The sequence below is a fragment of the Trichechus manatus genome, unplaced genomic scaffold (assembly GCF_000243295.1).
Source record: "Trichechus manatus latirostris isolate Lorelei unplaced genomic scaffold, TriManLat1.0 scaffold00092, whole genome shotgun sequence".
NCBI classification, from domain to species: Eukaryota; Metazoa; Chordata; class Mammalia; order Sirenia; family Trichechidae; genus Trichechus; species Trichechus manatus.
The window spans coordinates 6,640,271-6,663,419 of NW_004444028.1; the positions used below are offsets into that span (position 1 = coordinate 6,640,271).

At 53.6% G+C, this 23,149-nt stretch overlaps 3 protein-coding genes across 7 annotated transcripts in view; 2 read left to right on the plus strand and 1 right to left on the minus strand.

The window, feature by feature from the left end:
• Positions 1-1,576: 1,576 nt before the first annotated feature.
• On the plus strand, positions 1,577-5,895 carry THPO (thrombopoietin). 2 transcript variants are annotated; one of them, XM_004382263.2, is made up of 5 exons: positions 1,577-1,589; positions 1,802-1,929; positions 2,213-2,299; positions 4,915-5,082; positions 5,323-5,895. In XM_004382263.2, exons 1-5 carry the CDS (start codon positions 1,577-1,579, stop codon positions 5,893-5,895), a joined length of 969 nt encoding a protein of 322 aa, XP_004382320.1. The 2 variants fall into 2 exon arrangements, with proteins under 2 accessions (XP_004382320.1, XP_012412720.1); XM_012557266.1 differs by having other exon boundaries at positions 5,335-5,895.
• A 2,741-nt stretch (positions 5,896-8,636) lies between these two features.
• POLR2H (RNA polymerase II, I and III subunit H) lies at positions 8,637-15,500 on the minus strand. Its single transcript, XM_004382264.2, has 5 exons — positions 15,308-15,500; positions 13,942-14,025; positions 13,766-13,859; positions 13,149-13,232; positions 8,637-9,833 (listed from the first exon to the last, which is right to left on the minus strand). The coding sequence occupies exons 1-5, from the start codon at positions 15,378-15,380 to the stop codon at positions 9,716-9,718; spliced, it is 453 nt and encodes a 150-aa protein (XP_004382321.1). The 5' UTR covers positions 15,381-15,500; the 3' UTR covers positions 8,637-9,715.
• Positions 15,501-16,710: 1,210 nt separating this feature from the next.
• Positions 16,711-23,149, plus strand: part of CLCN2 (chloride voltage-gated channel 2) — a 15,587-nt gene continuing 9,148 nt past the window's right edge. For 2 of the 4 annotated variants that reach the window (XM_004382267.1, XM_004382266.1), the window contains exons 1-12: positions 16,856-17,084; positions 19,340-19,496; positions 19,630-19,761; positions 20,026-20,154; positions 20,239-20,372; positions 20,477-20,554; positions 20,823-20,901; positions 21,027-21,152; positions 21,246-21,330; positions 21,419-21,520; positions 22,474-22,558; positions 22,702-22,857. In XM_004382267.1, the coding sequence (XP_004382324.1) occupies positions 17,013-17,084; positions 19,340-19,496; positions 19,630-19,761; positions 20,026-20,154; positions 20,239-20,372; positions 20,477-20,554; positions 20,823-20,901; positions 21,027-21,152; positions 21,246-21,330; positions 21,419-21,520; positions 22,474-22,558; positions 22,702-22,857 (1,335 nt within the window). In that variant the 5' untranslated portion in view covers positions 16,856-17,012. Of the gene's footprint in view, positions 17,085-19,339; positions 19,497-19,629; positions 19,762-20,025; positions 20,155-20,238; positions 20,373-20,476; positions 20,555-20,822; positions 20,902-21,026; positions 21,153-21,245; positions 21,331-21,418; positions 21,521-22,473; positions 22,559-22,701; positions 22,858-23,149 lie in introns of all 4 variants that reach the window. The other 2 variants (XM_004382265.1, XM_004382268.1) reach the window with 2 other exon arrangements.

The following is a 23,149-nucleotide window of genomic DNA, read 5'->3' on the forward strand; positions in this document are numbered from 1 at the left end:
GACCCCACTGCCGTGGAGGGGCTGTGCCCCAACGCCACATGCCTTCCTACCTATCTGCTCCCCAGAGTCCTGCCTGCTCTGTACCTGGGTCCTTGAGCCCTTCTCCACCTGGTGAGTGACAAGCCGGGTGTGGGGTTAAGTGAGGGTAGGAAGGACAGGGAAGCAGAATTGGGCTGTCAGCTGGGGGAGGGGCAGGCAAACTGGAACCTCCAGGCACTGACCTTTGTCAGAAGAGTGTCGCCTTCCCAGAATGGGAGGAGCAGGACAGAGCAGGGGTAGGGGGTGGGGTGCTGGTTTCTGAAGGACTGATCACAGGCTTGGGAGAATACAGCACAGTCCCTGTGGCCCCTAGAAAGGGGAACACAGGCCCAGGGAGAAAACAAGGAGGAGGCGCATTTAGGGCCTAGGGACACAGCCCCAATCCTCTTTCACCAGGTCCCTCCTTGTTAGCTCCAGGCCGTGGGTCCTGGGGCTGGGGAAGGCAAGGCACAGGGACAGACGAAGGGGAGGCGGGCTCCTGCATGTTGACAGGCCTCCAGGAAATCCCAATATTGAATCAGGTGCAGGCCTCTGCACAACTTGTGAAAGAAGGAGGAAGCCACGTGGGGGGTCCTGCAGGAACCGGAAGGGGTCTGCAGAGGGGGCAGGGAGGAAGGTGCGGGCGAGGAGAGAGATGTAGAGAGATGTGTTGGTGGGAATCTAGGGGAGGTTAAGCCACAGTGCACCGCCTCCCTGAGGCAGCCATCACCTCACCCAGCAGGTGCCCATTCCCCAGCACCCTGCCTCGGGAAGGAAGTCCCAGGACCGTGAGTCCATCTCTTGGCCTTGCACAACCGGGGATTTCAGAACCTGGAGTGCAAAGAAAAGTCCAAGAGGCTTTATGTGCGGAGGTGGGACGGGACAGAAGAAAAGATTAACTGCTCCCACATCTCGTTCTCCCGACCTTTCACTCACGGGCCTCTAGGAGGCCCAGCGATGTTTCTGCCCACTCCCCAACTCGGAAGCGGTCCCTCCACACACTGTACGTGTTTGCGGGTTCCTGGTCCTGGCCCTATACCCCATTTTCCACTCTCTTCTCCAAGCTTGGGCCACGATACTTTCACTCTTCATCTCATCCCAGATATTCTTCAACCAACAACCGAGGCTGCTCAGAATTTGAGGGAAATTCAGATGCGTTCATGTACATAGCCTGTCCTTCTGCTCTTGGGGGATGTTTGGGGGTGCCAAACCCACTTCAGATTCATGGAGAATCCCTGACAAAGAGGAGACACAATATGGTGCAATCACAAGAAGCATGGGACCAGTCAGAGCTTTAGCAGTTCTAGGCTGATCAGCATCTCAAGCCCTCCCGGCATCTCTTCCCCTGCCAGGCGGACTCTTTCCCTTGAAACTTGATTACATGTTCACTATTCCTGTCACTTTCAGGATAGATTCCAGACTCTCTTCTTCGGCCCACCTGTGCTCCGCCCCACTCTACCCAGAAGTGCAAGAGCCCCAGCCGCCCCCATGGCCCCAGGAAGGATTCAGGGGAGAGGCCCCATACAGGGAGCCACTCCAGCCAGACACCAGGGCCAGAATGGAGCTGACTGGTAAGAACACACTTGAGGGGCCTGGTGCCAGATCAGAACTGGGCGAAAGAGAAAGGAGACACGCTGCAGGGCGGGCGCAGGGGAACCCAGTCTCCCAGGAATAATGCATCCCCAGATTTCAGGTCTGAGTCCTAAATGGGAATTCCTGGACCACCACCCACAATGACTTCTTCCTTATCCACCCCTTTCAACCTCACCTCTCCTCATCCAAGAATTGCTCCTCGTGGTCATGCTCCTTCTAACTGCAAGACTAACTCTGTCCAGCCCGGCTCCTCCTGCCTGTGACCCCCGACTCCTGAATAAACTGCTTCGCGACTCCCGCATCCTTCACGGCAGACTGGTGAGGACCCCCAAGCGCCGTCCCCCCTGTCCCCTCTGTCCCCTTCACTGGTATGATACCCTCACTCCCTGGTCCAATCGCTAGGTGTCCCCCATCCCGTCATCTTTAGTAAGACCATCCTTACTGATCACCTCTCCCTGACAAGGACTGGGCTCTGCAACAGCACCCTCTTTGAAAAATTCTCATCTGGACATTTTCCCCACGAATGCCTGTCCTGGTCATTGGGCCACATACTTCCCTCAGCTTCAGCTCCTTCCTCCTCTCATCCAATCTTGTTCAACAGAGCCAGTGCCCAGACTTTAACCCTCTGTCCACACCTGTCCTGCTGCCTGCGGTGGACTTCAGCTTGGGAGAATGGAAAACCCAGACGGTAAGAATGGCCATTCCCTCCCTTGGTTTTCCTCAGCCCTGTCTTCATCAGTTTCCTACTGCTTCCCATGAATTTCTTCAAAATTCCTGAGCACCCTAAAAATACCTCGCCTTCAGCCTGGCCACACTAACCCGACCCACATTCTCCTGTGATGATATCCTCTGAACGAGAATTGTCTTGGGCTTGCGGGCCCAACATGTCATACAGATTCAAAGCTGAACACCATGAAAAGCTGGGTGGAAGTCTCTCATAGCCATGCCTTTGACCTTTCTAAACTGGCAGGAAAAAGTAAGACTGATCTGTCACCCAGAGATGACATAAAGCTGGAAAGCACAGCTAAAATAACAAAAAGGCAGAATCAAGATTCAAATCGCTGAAAGGCTAGGTCAGAAACAAGGTGAAATTTAACAGAGCTATATACAAAATTCTGTCTGTGTCAATTAATTGAGTAAAGTCCTATTCCAGCTTTCATGCCATAAATGCCTCCACTTCCCTCATACAAACTTCTAGCCCTAGAATTTCCTACAAAAAAGTTCTGGGAGAGGTGTGTTGACCCCAAACGTAGCATATTACATTACTGAAGCAGCTATTTTAAAAGCTAACAATTTCAGCCTGATTCAGATGTTTACTTCCAGACTGTAGAAACATTCCTACAAAACTCTATTCTGATCAGAGTACCCTTCAGAAAGTACTGGATTGAGTACCTTTTTTTTTTTTTTTAAATTAAGAAAGACCATGTTAAGCTAGCATATGTCCAGAAGGAGGCAACCTGAACGGTGAGAGGTTAGAAAACATGTCTCATGAGAAATAATTTAAAAAAAAAAATCTGTCTGGGGTCTTAAAAGCTTATGAACAGCCATCTAAGATACAACAATTGGTCTCTATCCGCCTAGAGCAGCAGAAGCAGGAGGAGACCCAGGAATTGGAGGAGGAACTGGACTGCAGGTCTAACTGCCTCCTTTTCTATGAGACCAGAAGAGCTGAATGGTGCCCAGCTACCATTGCTGAACAATTCGATTAAGGAATCCATAAATGAATCCTGATCAAAAGGGGAAAAAATGTAGAACAGAATTTCAAAGTCTTACAGAATCCACTTACTGGACTATTGAGACTGGAAAGAACTCCCAAATCTATCATTCTGAGAAAATCTTCAAGCCATGAACCTAAATTATCCCCTGAAATCATCTTTGAACTGGACAACTGTTTAGCTAAATTAGTAAACAGTGTTTGCCATGAGCACTGCACTCGTTAAAGGATTATCTGTATGAGAACTAATTGTCCACAGTAACTCTGAAGCACAGATGAGAAGTTTGGGGGGCAGTGAGTCTAAGTCAATGATGGTGAAACAATATGGGCAGAGACGGCAAGCACGGTGACAGAAGGTGAAGAACGGAACCCATGTTTACTGAACTGTACGTGCAGAAACTGAGGACTGGGTGTACGCTCTGCTGTGTGTAAAATCAGAAGAAAAATAGTAAAAAAAAAAAAAAAAAATCCGTCTGATTCACCTGGAGAAAAGCGGTAGTCTTGTGGTACAGCAGAGACCCTGTACAACCAACTTGTCTCCATGGTAATGCAAACGGTTAATCACTCCGCTGCTAACCAAAAGGCTGATGATTTGAACACACCCAGAGGCACCTCAGAAGAAAAGCTTGGCAATCTGCTTCCAAAAAGGTCACAATCTTGAAAGCCCTATGGAGCACTCTTCTACTCTGCAACACACAGGTCAACACACAACTCTAACAGCAACCAGTTTGGCTTTTGTGGTACCGCAGGAAGTGACTGGGGCTCAGGAAGGAAGCACTCCTTGGTAGGCTAACTTTTCTACCCTCAGTCAGTAACCAGTTGCCACTGATTTGATTCTGAGTCATGGCGACCCCATGTGTGTCAGAGTAGAACTGTGCTCTGTAAGGTTTTCAGTGGGTGATTTTTCAGAAGTAGATCGCCAGGCCTTTCTTCAGAGATGCCTCTGGGTGGACTTGAACTTCCAGTCTTTCAGTCAGCAGCCAAGCACATTAACCCTCTGCACCATCCTGAGACTCCTTGTGCTCTCAAAATCCGTAAAATTCCCCTCCATTCTCTCAGGTTTTCTAGGGGGACTGGGTTAGAGAAGAAGGCAGCCCCTAAGGGTCCCTGGAGGTAATTCCAGCTCTGTCAGTTATCAGCACATCCCTTCCCTTCATCTTTCTGATCTCTAGGACAGACTCTCACCTGTACATCAATTACACCAGAGTTTCTCAAGGTTCCTTACAGATCTAAAAATTGTAGGATCCTACAGTTTTGTCGCAGAAAGGGTAGATTTGCAGTACTAGGACCAAGAGGTTAAAGTAGAACAGATTTCCGAGTATTATAAGGGGAAAAGGAAAAAAAAAAACAACTTTTCTAAAATTAAGCCTAACACCAGGCTGGGTTACCGGACACTGGAGTTATTCAAGCAGAGCCTGATGACCGACTGTCCGGAGACTGTAAAAAAATTCCTGTGCTGGGTGGGACCTCGGTCCTGTCCAGTTTTCAGCTCCTATGATTCATTCTGCTGGCTACTCCTCCCGGCTCCCCACCCGCTGTTAGCATGCCCTTTGAAGACAGTCCCCTTCTCTCCTCCTTCTCTCTCCCAGGAGCAGAACAAGGCACAGGACGTTCTGGGAGCAGTGACTCTCCTGCTAGAGGGAGTGATGGCAGCACGGGGACAACTGGGACCCACCTGCCTCTCATCCCTACTGGAGCAGCTCTCTGGACAGGTCCGCCTCCTCCTCGGGGCTCTGCAGGGCCTCCTGGGAACCCAGGTAAGCCCCCAGTCAAGGGAGCTACAAGAACTGCTCTTCTTCTCTGACCCAGTAGCCGTAGAAGACACGAGGGGAAAGGGGGAATTCTAGGGATTTTGAGGGCAGAAGAGTTGACCTACCAAGAAATGCTCACTCCCAGCCATAAAGCCTGCATGCCAGTCCCCCACCATCTCCACAAAGGCCCGGGAGGCGCAGTATCTGGCCCAGGTCTCAGGCCTCAGGCCCATCCTCTGCCCTCAGCTCCCTCCACAGGGCAGGACCACAGCTCACGAGGATCCCAACGCCATCTTCCTGAGCTTCCAACAGCTGCTCCGAGGAAAGGCGCGTTTCCTGCTGCTTGTGGCAGGGCCCACCCTCTGTGCCAGGCGGGCCCTGCCCACCACAGCTGTCCCAAGCAGTGCCTCTCGATCCCTCATACTGAACAAGCTCCCAAACAGGACTTCTGGATTGCTGGAGAGAAATGCCAGTGCCTCAGCCAACACTACTGGCTCTGGACTTCTGAACAGACTGCCGGGACTCAGCGCCAAGATTCCTGGTCTGCTGAACCAAACCTCGAAGCCCCTGGGCCAAATCCCTGGATCCCTGAACGGGACGCATGGACCCTCAAATGGAACTCATGGACTCTTTCCTGGGCCCTCACCCAGGGCCCCAGGAGCCTCAGACATCCCCCCAGCAACTTCAGACACCAGTTCCTTGCCACCCGACCACTGGCCTGGATATTCTCCCTCCCCAGCCCATCCTCCTACTGGACAGTACATGCTCTTCTCGCCCTTGCCCACCTCACCCACCCCCTTGGTCCAGCTCCATCCCTAGCCTCCTGGCCCCTCCACTACCCTACCCAAGCCCAATCCTACCAGCCCTCCTCTAATCAAAGCCCACCCTTACTCCCAGAACTGTCTCAGGAAGGGTAAGGTGCCGAGGCCCTGCCAACACCGATGGGCGTTGTGTCACATGTACAACTTCCTTACCTGGGAGAGAGGCCCTGGCAGACAGCTGCCCCTCTACAGAGTTCCTGCTGTCACCTCAAACCCAACGCCTAGATAAAGAGGAACACACGGGACAGATAAAGGGGTCTTTTTTCACTCTATGTTATAAACCTTCAGAAACTATTTTTTTAAGGTATCAATAATACTCATCAGAGCAGCTAATTATCTTTGGTCTACTCTTCTTACATATTTACAACTTACTAACTCTCTATACGGAGCCCTGGTGGTGCAGTGGTTAAGAGCTCGGCTGCTCACCAAAAGGTCGGCAGTTCGAATCCACCAATATGCTCTTTGTCATATGATAATTCTGCGAAGGCCCAGACTAGCTTGGTCTCTGAACAGAGGCGGAGACTAACCCTTATGTCAGAAAACAGAGGGGCTTCCCTCTGCCTCAAGCTGAAGGCCCTCCGATGCCCTCACCCTCTTTACTATCACTCTGCGGGGTTTGATCCTTGCTCTAGAGAAATGAATGGAAGTTGTCCCTCAAAAGACTGTCCCTACCCGATAGACAAAACTGAGCCTGTGTGGATAAGAAATAAATGAGGGGTACCAAAAACTACCCAAAAAGCAGGGAGAGGTGTTCTTCGGGGGAGGGACAAAGACCCGCCCCCCACCACGAAAGCTAACAGGAAGCCGCGCAGCGCTTCACACCCCAGGTAAGGCTGTGCAGACAGCTCGGTCAGGACAGGACCTGGATATGACAGCTGAGCAAACAGCTGCAACTTCAGCCGCTCAGCGGGCAGCCTGTACGGGTTCCTGCCTCCCTCCTGCGGAGGCCCGGGGGAAGTGCAGGAAGCGGCAGGAGTCGGGCTCCTTGGGCTCTCGGCAGGAGGGACAAGTACAAGTCAAGTACAAGCTGAAGGCTCATCTCCCAATTCACAGAGGCTCACGGTATCTAAAAAGGGGTCCTGTGTGACCACCATAAGCTATGCTGGGGCATGTCTAGAAAGAGAAACCAAGGCAGGCTACGGGGCTCTGCAAATAAATGCTGATGCTGTCTTGGTGCCCAGGAAGAGGAGGTTATTGCTGCACAAAACACAAGCTCCACTGCAAATGTCAACCAGCCACCCAGTGGCTCCTGAAGAAAGACTAGTGGAGCTTTTTCCTCCCCACCCCTGGAAGGAAAGGAGATAAAGAAGTTCTTGCCACAATTACCCAAAGAAATCACAGTGACGCCAGAGGATCACGAGAGGCATTCCAAACCAGTACAATGGAAGCTGGTGCGCTGGGAACTTGATGTGCGTTACCTTCTTTAATGCTCAAAACCAACCACACTCTACAAGTAGGTACTGTCTCTGTTTTACACATGAGGAAACTGAGGCAGAGAAGCCGGGCGAGTTTCCGACGGGTACACAGCCTGTAGGCAGGAAAAGAAGAAAAACCCTAGGCTAGGTCACTCCGCTGTACTCCCTCTGCTCTGACGCTCTGACGCGGCATCCCTCTATGTCATGCAGTGATTCTATTTATTGCAAAAGATTCCCAAGTCCTTAGGGAGTAAACACATCAAGAGTTAAAGAGTTGTGGGTAAAAAACCAAAGCTCGTGGTGGGGGTGACCAATTTAGACATCTCCAGGTGTCCGCGTCTCCCCCCACAGACAGAACAGTTACCATGGAGACGGAATCAGTAGATGCACAAGGCTCACAAGTGCCATCCAAATCCCAGCTAGCGGCACTTTCAGCATGGGAGAGAGTTAGTTCATCCACGCTACGAATTCCAGGAGGCAGTAAGGGACTGGGAAGTGGAGACTGTAATTTACTGAAATAGTGAAGTAGGTTAAATTTAATGATCCAACAAGAACACCTGAGGACCCAGGAAAGCCCCAAGCGCCAGGACAAGGTACGTGCGGGAAGCAGAGGAGAGAATGCTGGGTTCTCAGCGCAGTCGGGTGAGAGGCAAGGAGGGCAAAGCTGCAAGAAGGCTGCAGCCAGGACGTTTCAGGCATCCCGTATCAGCACTGGACTTCCTCCGGGGGTCCAGGGCAGATGCAGAGCACTCGCGGGCTTCTCCAGTGTGACGACCTGCCACCAATGAGACTTGAACCCCCATCTGGCTAATTCCACCCCTGCTTCCCTTTGACACAAAAGGCAACAAGCTTTTACAGCCAGAACACTCCTATCCCCATTGAGCTTTATGCCAGTTCTGTGGCATCTGCTACCCCAGGGCACCAGGACATCCTGCTATGATAACCCACAAGCTACCACTGGTAATTAATCTAACCTAAACCCATCCTTCTCTATCCCCCCTAAAACCCGACTCCAGCGATTCTAGGATTCCCATAAAAATTCACCCTGCCCCCACCACACCTCCTACCCTGGAGCCCTCCTTCCCCCTACAGAGGCAAAAGAAACACCTTTTCTGCTCCCTGCAGAGGTCATTTTCAACCCATTTCCCTAAATACCATTTCTAACACCTCATGGAAAGGCCTGAACACGACGGGGAAGGAAATACCCCAGGCATCCCAGCAGGGCGCCAGCTCCCTTGGCAAAACTAGGAGATCAAAAGCCACAACTGCTTAACATACACTCCCAGAAAATCTTTCTGGATTGTTACCATGGATTTCTCAGGGGAAAACAGAGTCTCGTATACTTTCTCAAAGACCATTAGCTCCAGACTGAAGAGTCAGATCGTATGCTGGAGTCCTGGCGAGCACCACCCTTTCCTCAGCTTTCCCTTCCCCGACTCACAGGCCCGCGGCTGCAGGCAGGAGCTGCACTGTCCCGGGCACTGTCACTGGACTGCCAGCCTCGTTGGTATTGTTGCCCCGTCCACTCCGCTGGTCTGTGCAGCAGCTCCCTGTTCAGTGTCACCGGTAAGAACCACCATCACTTACTCTCCATCCCAGGCCACCACCAGAATGGAGAGCAGATGGCTCTTCCACCTGCTTCCATAACCAAGTCCTCTCCTACTTAGATAGACGTGGTCCATGCCTGTGTCTAAAAGCCTCCACCCAAAGATTCCATAAAAATCCCGAACATTTCCAGGCTATCCAAGTGACTCATTCAAGCCAACGTGAACCGACTCCCTAAGAGACTCAGAGTGTTGGAAGGCCATAAACAGGGCTCCTTGCCAATTCAAAAGTCTGTGCCAGATGGGTGGGATCTTCCGGGCCCGGGGTGCCCTCAGGAGCCAGAAGCCCAACAACATTCTCTCCCTGAGAGAAAGCCACACTGGAGGATAAATGGTGGAACTGGTCAACCAGGAGACCGAGAAAACCCTGGGGTAGATTCTACGTTGATACGTGACCATCAGGCTGTGGGCCAGAAACGTAATATACCACACACAAATGGAAAAAAACGATTTTAAAGGAAATAGTTTTTTTTTTAAAAAAAAAAAGGAAGGGAACCTGAAAAAGTAAAGTTTAATTAAAAAATCCTATTCAGAAAACAACTCCTGATTCATTTTAAGCTCTCCCACTAGGTCTTCCAAAGGCAAGCCAGTTCCCATTGAGTTCAGCCCACCAACAGGTACGCCCGCAGGGGACAGAGAGCCAGTCTCTCCTTAACAGGTGAGCAACAGCAACTGCTACTCAGGCTTGGGGGAAGTTGTCTGGATGGTGACACCCTCAACAGGACAAGTTGGCTGGGAGTTTGGGACAGGATGTCCGTGACCTGAGTGACTCAGCAGCACGACTGGCGCCCCAGGTGGTTCAGAAGGCCAGTTTCTTCATCAGCAGGTACACTCTGGAATCCACCTCAAATCCGTGCAGGTTATTGGCATCTCCCTGCAGCCGCATGAGCAGGCCTCCATAGGAGACGTAGGCAGAGCTGAAACAGAAGGCCCCTGGCCCGTGAGTCTGCCCTCCGGAGAGGCTACTACTCGGCGGCTCTCCATCCCAGCCTACAAAGAGTCACCCTCCTAGAGTTTTCTCATTAGGGACCCAAGTTCAAACAAAGATCAATACACAGAGCAAGATGGTGCTCTTTATGTTAGCAACAGTGGAAAACAACCACACGCCCAAAATGAGGAAAACCGTCAAATGAAATATGATATACCCATTTAGGATCAAACTGACAACAGCAACTGGGAAGACGGAATAGGAACCTTAGGGGGCAGTGAGTTCATGTTAATGGGGGAAGAACAGCTGAGAAAAGGAGGGTGACAACGGTTGCACAACTCAAAGAATATAATCAATGTCACTGAATTATACATGGAGAAACTGCTGAACTGGTGAGTGTTCCGCTGTCCATATTCTCAACAACAACAAATAAATTTTAAAACGAGAGAGACAGCTTTTTTAAAAAAAAAAAAGATATATCCGTTTAACAGAACGTTTAGGAAGAGTTCTAAATTGACATGAAGAAATGTGTTTTACATAACACTAAGCAAAAGGAGCAAAAACCATTGTAAAAAACAACATGCTCTCCAAGAAAAAACAACTAGAGTATTCAGAACTGTTCCTGTAAAAGGTTGCCTCTGGGTATGGAATTATAGGTGACTTTTTTCCCTTCTTCACATTACTTTTCTGTGCTTTTTCAATTTCTTACAATGGGCACATGTTGTTTTAATAAGATTTGAAAGAAAAGAAAAAATAGTTGGGCAAGGAAACCCAAGAACTAGGGATTGGGTTGCAGAGTAGCAAAAAACACACGCGCGCGCACACACATGCACGCAGATACGAACACACGCACACACACGCACGCAGATATGAACACACGCACACACACGCACGCAGATACGAACACATGCACACACGTGCACACACACGCAGATACGAACACACACACGTGCACACACACACGTGCACACGCAGATACGAACACGCGCACACACATGCAGATATAAACAAATGCACACACGTGCACACACACGCAGATACGAACACGCACACGCACGCAAATATGCACACGCACACGCGCGAGCATATGCATGCAGATACGAACAGATGCACACACGTGCGCACACACGCAGATACGAACACACGCAGACACACACAGATACGCACACACACGTGCACACACATGCACGCAGATACGAACACACACGTGCACACACGCACGTAGATACGAACACACGCACATACACGTGTACACACACGCAGATACGAACACACGCACACACGCACAGATATACACGTGCGCACACACACATACAGACGCACGCAGATACACACATGCACACGCACGCAGATACGAACACACGCACGCAGATACGAACACGTGCACACACGTGCACATACACACACGCAGATATAAACACGCACACACACGTGCACACACACACAGATACGAACACGCACACACGCATATATAAACACACGCACACGCAGATATAAACACGCACACACACGCACTCAGATATAAACACGCACGCAGATATAAACACGCACACGCACGCAGATACGAGCACACACACACGCAGATACAAACACGCACACACATGCACGCAGATATAAACACACGCACACACATGCAGATACGAGCACACGCACACATGCAGATAATAAACGCACACACGCACGCAGATATAAACACGCACACACACGCACGCAGATATAAACACACGCACGCAGATATAAACACGCGCGCGCACGCACGCAGATACGAACACGCACACACACGCAGATATAAACACGCACACATACGCACATATAAACGCACACACACAGATATAAACACACGCACACACACGCACGCAGATATAAACACGCACACACGCACGCAGATACGAACACGCACACATGCAGATATAAACACACGCACACACACGCACGCAGATACGAGCACACACACACACGCAGATATAAACGCACGCACACACACACAGATATAAACGCACGCACGCACACACACACAGATACGAGCACACGCACACACGCACACACGCACAGATATAAACACGCACACACACGCAGATATAAACACGCACACGCACAGGCAGATATAAACACGCACACACACGCAGATATAAACACGCACACACGCACGCAGATACGAGCACACGCGCACACAGATATAAACACGCACGCAGATATAAACACGCACACACATGCACGCAGATACGAACACACGCACACACATGCAGATATTAACACGCACACACATGCATGCAGATACGAGCACACGCACATACACACACGCAGATACAAGCACACACACACACACAGATATAAACACACGCACGCACACGCAGATATAATCGCATGCGGACACACGCACGCAGATATAAACACACGCACGCAGATACGAGCACACGCACACACACACATATAAATACACACACACACAGATATAAACGCACACACACACACAGATATAAACACACACACGCACGCAGATATAAACACATGCACACACACGCACGCAGATACGAGCACACGCACACACACACACAGATATAAATACACACACACACATATAAACACACACACACGCACGCAGATATAAACACACACGCACGCAGATACGAGCACACGCACACACACACACAGATATAAACGCACACACACACACAGATATAAACACACACACACGCACGCAGATATAAACACATGCACACACGCACGCAGATACGAGCACACGCACACACACACAGATATAGACACACGCACACACACGCAGATATAAACGCATGCGGACACACGCACGCAGATATAAACACACGCACGCAGATACGAGCACACGCACACACACACACAGATATAAATACACACACACACAGATATAAACGCACACACACACACAGATATAAACACACACACGCACGCAGATATAAACACATGCACACACGCACGCAGATACGAGCACACGCACACACATGCACGCAGATATAAACACACGCACACACGCAGGCAGATATAAACACATGCGCGCACACACACGCACGCAGATATACACACGTGCGCACACACACACCCCAGCACAGAGCATAGCAGTTCAGTCCCTTGATGCTGCATCTAGTTCCTGAGGAAGCAACTCTCCTTTGTGTACTTCACCCAGCAAAACCAACAATTTCCCATGCAGACCCCACCTAAGTCTGAAATGCCTGGGGACAGGGGCCCCACACAGGAAGCAGGGGCACGACCCTAATTCTCAGAACAGAAGAGGGGGGGAAAAGGATTCTCACGAGACCACAGAACTTACAGGCGCGTTGCCGCTTCAGTGGAAGTTTCATCGCCCTCGATCCTATACACTTTCCCATACATGACGTACTCAAACTGGTCAGCCCTGTGGAGTAACAGTGGCAGTTATTCTTCCTAGAAATTAACAATAAGAGGCCCTTTAAAAATGGCAACTGGAAACTAAGTGCCAGTATTTTAAAAACGGGCCCTTTACGGACATGCTGTCATTTAGTCCTCAGCAACACTATGAGCTGGCTAAGACCATCTCCACTTTACTGAGGAGAAAACTGAGGCTGAAAGAGGTGACTCCGCAAACTAGAGGCGGAGCTGAGATTTGAACTCAGTAGCGCTCCAAACCCTTTGCACACATGAAGCTCCCTCCCAAGACCCAAAGCCCACATAACCTAGCTCACTCGGTGGTCAGTCCCTCAGCCTTCAAAGAACTGCAACTCAGAAGCATGAAATCCTGCCTCGTGATAAATGCCTGGCTGTCTAAATTCGGTAAGTGCAGCACATTCCTTGCTACTCAGATTCCGCTAATAATCATTTATTCCAATAATGAAATAAGAGTCTTTCCGCACCCCTTATCTACTTAGCCTTCAGCGTATATTTCAAGCATTCCCTCCTCCAGTCTCTCACCTGGAAGGCCGGTCATCTGTGGGATTGTATTCACCGTCATCCAGCGTCCCATCCTCATACAAGGTACTGGCTATGACCAACCGGAACTTGTCACCTGAAGAGAATGGCAGTATCTGAAGGTGAAGACAGCTGCAATGGCAGAAAGCGCCTGGCTATCGCCTGTGTTCGGCACTTACCCAAGTCTACGGGGTAAATCTGAATGTTTACATCTAAGATGAGGTCCATCTTGAATGATTCACTCTCACAATGTAGTCGGGACACTGGGGGTGGGAACAGAGAAAAGAGTTGCAAAGGTAATTGCCAGGTCCAGGGCAGACCTCGCTGTGGGGATTATACGCAAAGGAACGCTCAGTCTAACTAGCCTCATCCACTGGCCTCTCATCTACTGTCATAAAAGTGCAGACTCAATCGAAACCACATACGCAAAAAGGAAAACTATTTCAAGGGAACAGAATTCCCAGAAAAGAATCAAAGGAAAAATGTAACTAATATCACTGAACAATTTATACAGAAATTGTCATCTGGGAACCTCATATACTGTGAAAACTTTCACCAAAAACACAATAAAACATTACTGTGAAAAAAGAGAGAGAGAATCAAAGGTACTCTGGCAGGGAGTAATACATAGGTTCTAGCCCTGCCTAGGTGGTTAAGAAATAACCTGACTTTGGGCACGTTATTCATTCATCCAAAAGTTTAGTCTTTCTGTGCTACGCATTGTGCTGAGGGGACCATCAGGATGTGTAGGGACCAGTGTCTGTCTCAAAGAACCTCTCAGTCTCCAGGCCAAGGAAGGGATAGCAGAGAGAAACAGTTATTGATAAATGACAGAATAAAGAGGAAGGGATAGCAGGAAGAAACAATTATTGATCAATGACAGAATAAAGAGCTAATGTGAGGTAACCGTAACTCAGAGAGTACTTCACACAGAGTTATTAAAAAAAAAAAACAACTTTTTGCCCTCCAGTCGATTCCAACTCATAGTGACCCTACAGGACAGTGTAGAACCGCCTCCCAGGGTTTCCAAGCAGCAGCGAGCTGGTGGATTCGAACTGCCGACCTTTCGGTTAGCAGCCGAGCTCGTAACCACTGCGCCACCAGGGCTCGTTAGATTCTAAAGACAATGCAAAAATACAGGTTGTGAAGTCAGATTACTTGCTGGGCAGCCTTGGGTGGGCCATTTAACCTCTCGGAGCAAAATGGGGAAGGCAGTTCCTACCTCATGGGGGCTGTTGAGAGGAGCAAATAAGACAAGGTGTGTGTACGGTGCACAGTAGTGTCTAACGGAGTAGGTAGCGACTGTCATTACGAAAGACGACCTGGAGTTTGCCAGGACCATGACAAAAAGCCACCCAGCCACTGGGCACAGCATGTGTGAAGCCAGGGAAAGCTCGAAGTCCCACTCTTCTCGTCTATAAAATGTTTTCTGAAGGAAGTCCCTACATCAGGGCCTGCAGGTAGGGGCAGCCACGTGAGCTAGGCTACACGGGGCCCGAAGGCGTGTCCCCTTCCCCCCAAACCGCCCCTACAGACTTTGCTTACCTCGGTCAAATTTCTTGCCCTCTGGGTCAATGTCTTTCACATCGAAAATATCCTCAAACAAGATGCCCGCCATCGTGAGGAGGCCGCCAACGGGGAAGAGGTGCTGAGCGCGCGATCGAGACCGGGGGTACGCACACCCCCTCGCGTGGGTAAGAAACCAGGCAAGGGGCGACCGCCAGAAGAACGGCAGCAAGGGAGCAGGATAGCGCATGCGCAAAGGCGTGCCGTAGCGTCCCCACTTCCGCCGCCTCCATCTCGGGGTATATTAACTTCCGCCCGGAGAGATTGCATCCAAGAGGCTTCTGTGTTGAGGGCGGGTCTCGGGTCCAGGTGACTCCGCCCCTGGGCGGGAACGCAATAGAGCCCGCCTCCGGCCGAGGTGGCAAGGTTTCTCGCGCTCAGCTGGGGCTCTGCTGCGCCCTTTTCAGAGGCTGGGTCCTCAAGACTGTAATGCGTGGGGGCCTATCCCAGGCGAGGACTTTGATCCTTGGCCCAGAGAAGCCCAGCCCTAGCCCTACCCTGTCGTTTGGCGTGCCCGCCGAGGGCACAGTCCGGGCTGGGGCGGGCGGAGTAGAACCCCGCCCCCATCGTACTAGCGGGGCAGGGCGCAGTGCCCAGCCACTCCAGCTGGCACTGAGGCCCCCCTAGGCCGGCTCGGCCCTGCTGGATGTCACCCGAGCCGGGTCCGTCCAGTTTGGGAATTTGCATGATGTCACTGTGGGGAAGAGGAAAACCCGCAATGTCCTCTTCTCTGGTTCTGCACCCGCCTCCCACTGCCGTCTTTCCCTTCCCCACATCGCCCCTTCAGCCTGGTACTGTCCATTTCCCCACCACTGCCCTCTGCTTCTGGACAAGGAGAAGCGACCTCTGCCCCTACACGCCCGCCTCCCAGGAGTGGCCTCTCCGGCGCCCAGATCTCCTTTCCCTCCCCACTCCCGGTCCTCTCCCCACCTCCACCCCCGCACAACCCCAGGCGAGTTTCCTCCAGGCGCACCTCCCTGGGGGAGCCAGGAGGAAGGGAAAAAGAGACCGAGGGTCTCAGCTCCAAGCATCCTCCTGCCCCCGCCCCTTCTGGACCCAGGATTCCCCTCCGAGTCCCCGCAGCTTTGCTCTCACCCCTGGCGAGACAGAGAGGCCTTTCCAGGCCCGTCTCAGCCGCTCGCCCCTACCGAGGAGCAGAAAGGGCGCCGTTCCAGAGAGGGGTTGAGCCGGAAGGGTCCGATTTAGACAGCTCTGCAGCCCCGGACCCCGAGGCCGGCTGAGCTCCGGCATCCCCGGCCCAAGGAGCCGCGTACCGGGCCGGCTCCTCCACGTGCCACCGGACCCGCCCCCGCCCTGTCCCCGGACGCCCCGCTCAGTCCCCGGCCTCGGCGGGGAGGGGGAGCGGTCTCGCGCGGTCCCAGCGCCCCCTGCCGCCTCTCCCGAGCCTGGAGACTGCCCCAAAGCAGACCCCGGCCGGGTTGGGCCGGCCCCTCAGGATGGGCGGGCGGGCGGAGCGCGCAGAGAACACCGCCCTCGGCCCGCCCGCCGGGGAGGGTACAAGAGCGGGAGGCTGCGCTCCCGGCGTCCGCCCGGGGCCCGCCGTACACTGCACTCGGCCGACCGGGCTGCGGGACAGGTCCGGTTCCGGAGCGGGCTCTGCGGACCAGGAGCCAAGTGCTGCCCGGAGCCCGAGCCTCAGCGGGAGACGAGGCGGTGCGCCGAGATGGCGGCCGCGGCGGCAACGGCGGCAGAGGAAGGGATGCAGCCGCGGGCGCTGCAGTACGAGCAGACCCTGGTAAGTGAAGCGGAGCCCAGCCCCGAGGCGTGCGCTGCAGGACCACTGCTCCATGTTACCCTCGGAAGCACTAGGAGCGGGGCCTACCGGAACCCCGCCCCAGCCTTCCGAGCTGGGGAAACTGAGGCTCGAAGGTCTAAGAAGCTGAGGGGCCCAAGGGGCCGGAAGCTGCTTGCAGGTTTCTGGCCGAGGCTGGGGGCCTGAAGAGGACAAGGACACCAGGTACTTGTCCCAGGTGTCCTTCCTTCACACCCTATACCACACACACTCTCACACACTCACACACACACACACACACACACACACACACACGTTTTCTTCCTTCTCCCCCTCACCACCTGAGCCCAAGCCTCAGCACCTTCACACCCACCCCTCATCACTCACAGCTTGAACTTTCTCTCCTTCCGTCCCCACCGTCCAAGACAGTCCCTGTATACCCACTATGCGCGTGGCATGGTGGTAGGCATATAAACAAGGGGGTGTCCAAACATGATCAGACCCAAACCCAGCCCCAGCCCTGCCCCTGCAGGCTTGCAACCCAGCATGAGCAGGAACCCTTCAGGCCACTCTGAAAAAAAAAAAAAAGGTAGCCTCCCACCTTGGGGGACAGGAGCTTTGGGTCTGGGAATTGGGACCTTTGTCCACGCTGACTCTGGGTATCCAGTCCCCACCTATTCCAGGGGTGTCCCTTGACCTCATTAGAAGCAGGGGTCCTAGGTCTCTGCGCTGACTCATAGCCTTGCCTGTTATTTAGTGTGTGTGAAGTTGTTTGCTTCTCGTTGTCACTGGAGCAGGGGACCAAGCCCCAGAGAAGGGAATAGGCCCTGTGTCCCTCCATCAGCTTGGGCTGGAATTTGCCCAGGAAGGTGGCTGGGAGGGAATGCCTCAGCAAGGAGGGGGCTAGGCTGTAACTGAGGCTGGGAGGTGCCCAGTTATGAGAGAATGGCTGTATAAAACAGAACAACAGGGAGAGGTGGCAGGAGTGGCGCTGGAGTGAGATGTTGGGACAGGGTGCAAGGCTTCAATCTGCCCAGGCTGAGGATAGGGACAGTGGTCAAGGCAGAGGCCAACTGGGCACCTGCCCCTGAAATGGAGTCTGTTTCCAGCCACATCTCCATCTCCTCCGGCACCCTCCCTATCTCTGGAATGAGGGAGCGCTCAGGGTCAAATGCTCTCCCGGGCATTCACTGCTCCAGCCTCCCCCCTTCAGCTTCAGATTCCTTTGTCTTTCTCTCCCTCACTCACCTCCCACCTCCCACCCGGTGTCTGCCTCTCGATGCTCAACTTTCTTTCTGTCCTCCTCCCTGCGTCCTCCCCTCTCCTGTCTCCATCCCTTCCCCTCACCTCTCTTCTCCCCTCTTTCTCCTTCAATTCCTTTGCCGCGGTTTCGCCTCCCTCTGCTCGCTCTCTATCTCTCACCCTCTCTGTCTCTATCTTTCCCTCCCTCTCCCCTCCCCACCCCAGCCCCAACAGGAGCCCTTTGTGTCCCCAAGCTCTGCGGGTGGCAGCCGGAATCTACTCCTCCCCACCCCCCAACACATGGCCAGCTTGGCAGGTCTAGCCCTGGCTCTGGCTCTGTCCCATCACCCCAGCATCCAGTCACAGCCCAGCCATCAGCAGCTCTGGTGTCCCCCAAACCGCCACTGGGCTCAGGGCAGCCCCAGAGTGGGGCTGAGGCCACCAAGCCCTCTCCACCCGTCCCAAGAGGCTGGCTGGCTGGCGGGCTGGTGGGGGTTGGGGTGGGGACTGGGGACAAGGGGATTAGGGGGGGTGGGAGGGTGCAGCACAGTCAGTTACAGGCCAGAGGCCCAGCAGGAACGTGATAAGGATTGGGGCCCCGCCTGTTCCCGGGCCCAACTCTGAGCTGCCCCCAGCTCCACGAGGCCCTTATTGTTGACCACAAGCCCTTGACCATCCCTTATTCTCTGACCTTCCCTCCTCCCACTTTCAGACTCTGCGCCCCAGGTTTTTCAGTCTTTTCCTCCCTCCCCCGGGGCCTTCCCTCCCACTCCCCCTCAGCGCCCCTCCCCCAGGGCCTGTGAGAAGGGGACTGATTATTCTCTGCCACCCCCAGAGCTGTGTACCTTGGCCGTCCCCATCACTCCAGCCAGGACAGCCCCCACAGCCTGCAGTGTGCCTTGTTCCCACACCCCAGGCCAGAGTGGGAACTGTGGCCTCAAGAGGGGACATGCAATGTGGGGGCTCTGCCCGCTCAGCCCACATCTGCTAATGCCCCACCTTCCCCACTGCTCCAGATGTACGGCCGATACACTCAGGACCTTGGGGCCTTTGCCAAAGAGGAAGCTGCTCGGATCCGCCTGGGAGGGCCTGAGCCCCGGAGGGGCCCTCCCTCCCCTCGGACTTCCCCAGAGCTCCTGGAGTATGGACAGAACCGTTGCGCCTGGTGCCGCAGTGAGCGCCTGTTGGCGTGGCTGGGCTGGACTGGGATAGATGGGTGCCATTAGAGCCACCCATGGGCAGGGTGGGGTAGAGGGGTGCACACGCCTTGGTGCCAACCTCCTGCTCTTCCCTTTCTTGTTCCCAGTCTGTTCCGTCCACTGCCACAAGTTCCTCGTGTCCAGGGTGGGTGAAGACTGGATTTTCCTGGTTCTGCTGGGACTCCTTATGGCTCTGGTCAGCTGGATCATGGACTATGCTATAGCTACCTGTCTGCAGGGTAAGGACAAGAACTGGCCGGGGCTGCTGGGAAAAACCACCCTGCTTCCTCCGTGCCACCCTCGTCCAGGTGTCTTCGCTAGTTGGCCATTGATCGCTTCCTCTGCCACTGAGCCTCCTTCCTATGCTCTTCGTCCCAGTGAATGCCCCTTCCTACCCCGAGCCCAGGCTCTGCCTGATATTCCCCGGGGCAACTCATCATGTGCCCCACTGGCCCGACGAGGGATGGGCATCAGGGGTCCAGCAGCGCGTCCTCTTCCCACAGCTCAGCAGTGGATGTCCCGGGGCCTGGACGCCAACATCATGCTCCAGTACCTGGCCTGGGTCACCTATCCCATCGTCCTCATCACATTCTCCGCGGGGTTTACACAGATCCTGGCCCCTCAGGCTGTCGGTACAACAGGAGAGAGGGGAGGGCAGAGGGGGGACCTCTGAAGAGAGCACCTCAGGTGACTCTCCTGGGGATGTGCCCCTCCAGGGTCTGGCATCCCCGAGATGAAGACCATCTTGCGGGGAGTGGTGCTGAAGGAATACCTCACCCTCAAGACCTTTGTGGCTAAGGTCATCGGGCTGACCTGCGCCCTGGGCAGCGGCATGCCGCTCGGCAAAGAGGTGACTGCGGGTTGGGGGATGATGGAGCCCCTCCCCAGTGGGGGAAGAGGCCAGGCCGAGGTCAGCGTGGGCCCCTACCCCACTCACCATCTACCCCCCACCAGGGCCCTTTCGTGCACATCGCCAGCATGTGTGCTGCCCTGCTCAGCAAGTTCCTCTCCCTCTTTGGGGGCATCTATGAGGTAAGGGGGACTCTGGTGGCACAGTGGTTAAGAGCTCAGCTGCTAACCGAAAGGTCAGCAGTTCGAATCCATCAGCCGCTCCTTGGAAACCCTATGGGGCAGTTCTACTCTGTCCTGTGGGGTCACCCTGAGTCAGAATTGACTCCACGGCAACGGGTTTGGTTTTTTGTTCTTTTTTTAAGTGAGGGAAGGGGGACTCTGGGGGAGAGGAAGTGTGTGCTGGCTGCCGAGCCCATGGGTGACTACCCCTTCCCGGCACTCTCCTCAGAATGAATCCCGGAATACAGAGATGCTGGCCGCCGCCTGTGCTGTGGGAGTGGGCTGCTGCTTTGCAGCGCCTATTGGAGGTAGGCAGGGCCCCTCAGTTGGCCCAGCCCTCAGCCCTGCCCTTGGCCTCTCCTCCTTGACCTCTCATCTGGGTCTGAGTCCTTAGCCCAGGCTTCAGGTAGCACCCTCCTCTGCCTCCTCACAGGTGTCCTGTTCAGCATCGAGGTTACCTCCACCTTCTTCGCTGTGAGGAACTACTGGCGGGGCTTCTTTGCCGCCACGTTCAGTGCCTTCATCTTCCGGGTCCTGGCTGTCTGGAACCATGATGAAGGTATGGGGAGGCGCTGAGGGGACCCCCTGAGGGGGCTTAGGTTGGGGGGGGGGTCCCTTGAGGTAGACCTGCCTCCCTCTGCCTTCCCTTCAGAGACCATTACTGCTCTCTTCAAAACCCGATTCCGGCTCGATTTCCCCTTTGACCTGCAGGAGCTACCGGCCTTTGCTGTTATTGGGTGAGGAGCTGAGGGGGTGGGGCTGTCGGAGAGGAGGGGGGTCTCCAGGAGAAGACTCCTTTCACCCTGGTACTTCTTCCCTCGCTAGTATTGCTAGTGGCTTCGGGGGAGCCCTCTTTGTCTACCTGAACCGGAGGATTGTCCAGGTGATGAGGAAGCAGAAGACCATCAACCGCTTCCTCATGAAGAAGTGAGTTGGCTCTAGGCTCCTCTCCAGGCTGCCTCTGGATTGTGTGAGGGTCACAGTGGGGCGGGGGGATGCTCACAGGCAGATGGCAAATAGTGGGCCCCTCAAAAATAGGCACCCTGTTGAGAAAATCAGCCCATACTGTTTCCCAGGCTGACTGAGCATTTGCATTTTACATGACTTACCTGAAAATTGGCACTTTTGAATTTTTAGTCACTGGCAGAGGGCATGTGGATCAAAGACTGAGGCTTCCTTAGGCCCTTCAACCTGACCCAAGCAGCAAATGTTCTCTAGAGGGTGTTTGAGCCTCAGTTTCCCCCCATGAAGCTGGGGATGGATGAGATGTTTATCTCCAGAGCCCCTTTCCAGCTTGGCCAGTTGCGTAGCTCTCTCCACTGTGACCCTGAGGTTTGGGAGAGGGGAGGGCTGAACTGTGGTTTCCCTTGGGACTGATATCCTTCAGGGAGAGGGCAGCCAGCTAAACCTTCTCCTCACAGCACGTTTGGTCAACTGCCACGAGTGACCCCAGCTCGCCACAACACTGACCTTCACTCTAAGTCACCACAGAGAAACATGGAGGCGGAAACTTTCCACACCCTCATACAACGCGTCCTTTAGTCGAGGATTCCGGGGGCGGGGGGTGGGGTCCCAGCTGAGAGGTGTCCCAGAGAGGGCTGGGAGGTGGACTCTGCTGCTGCTACCCACTTGTGGAGTCAGGAGCTGACAGAAAGGCCTTCGGGTCACACCCTCAGCCCCTGTAATAGCCCAGGCCACCATCACCCTCAGAGCTATCATATCATGGGCAGCAAAGGGGGCACTCTCAGCACTGTGTGCTTTTCCATAAGAGCCGAGGCTGTGCTCTGACTGAACCCTGAGGGATGTGAGGGCGCCCAGCCTGTTACCAGTACATAGTGAGTGTGCACCCACGTTTGATATTGTGAACTCGGCATGTCTAGACGCCTGCTCTTCCCGGCTCTGGTGACTCTGCTCATCTCCACTCTGACCTTCCCTCCTGGCTTTGGACAGTTCATGGCCGGACAGGTAACCCCAAGCTGAACAGGAATGCATGCTTTCCCTTGGGATATAGCTTTTCTAAACCAGCCCCAGCAGGACTGTGGGATTCCTGTGGGCTCCTACCCTTCATCCCGTCTGCTCCCAGCCTGAGGCGCCCTGTTCACCTATAGCTCTCACAGAAAGAGACGCTGGTCACCCTGTTTGACAACCGGACGTGGGTCCGCCAGGGCCTGGGGGAGGAGCTAGAGCCGCCCGGCACCTCACAGGCCTGGAGTCCACCACGTGCCAATGTCTTCCTTACACTGGTCATCTTCATTCTCATGAAGGTGGGGCTCTTTACTTATGTAGCTGATGTTTAGGCTTGTTAGGTCAGTCAGGGCAATGGGTTTGGTTGGGTTTATTAGGTGCCAGACACGGCCCTAGGCACTCCCATACGTTAACTCCTTTAAACCTCACAGCAATGCTATGAGAAAGGTATATGCCCACGTTAAAGATGAGCAAACTGAGGCACAAATTGGCCCAAAGTCACACAGGTGACAGAGTGAGGATTTGAAGCCAAACAGTTTGGTTCCAGAGTACTTCCTCTTCCCGTCCCCTTCCCCTTCCCCTCCCCTTCCC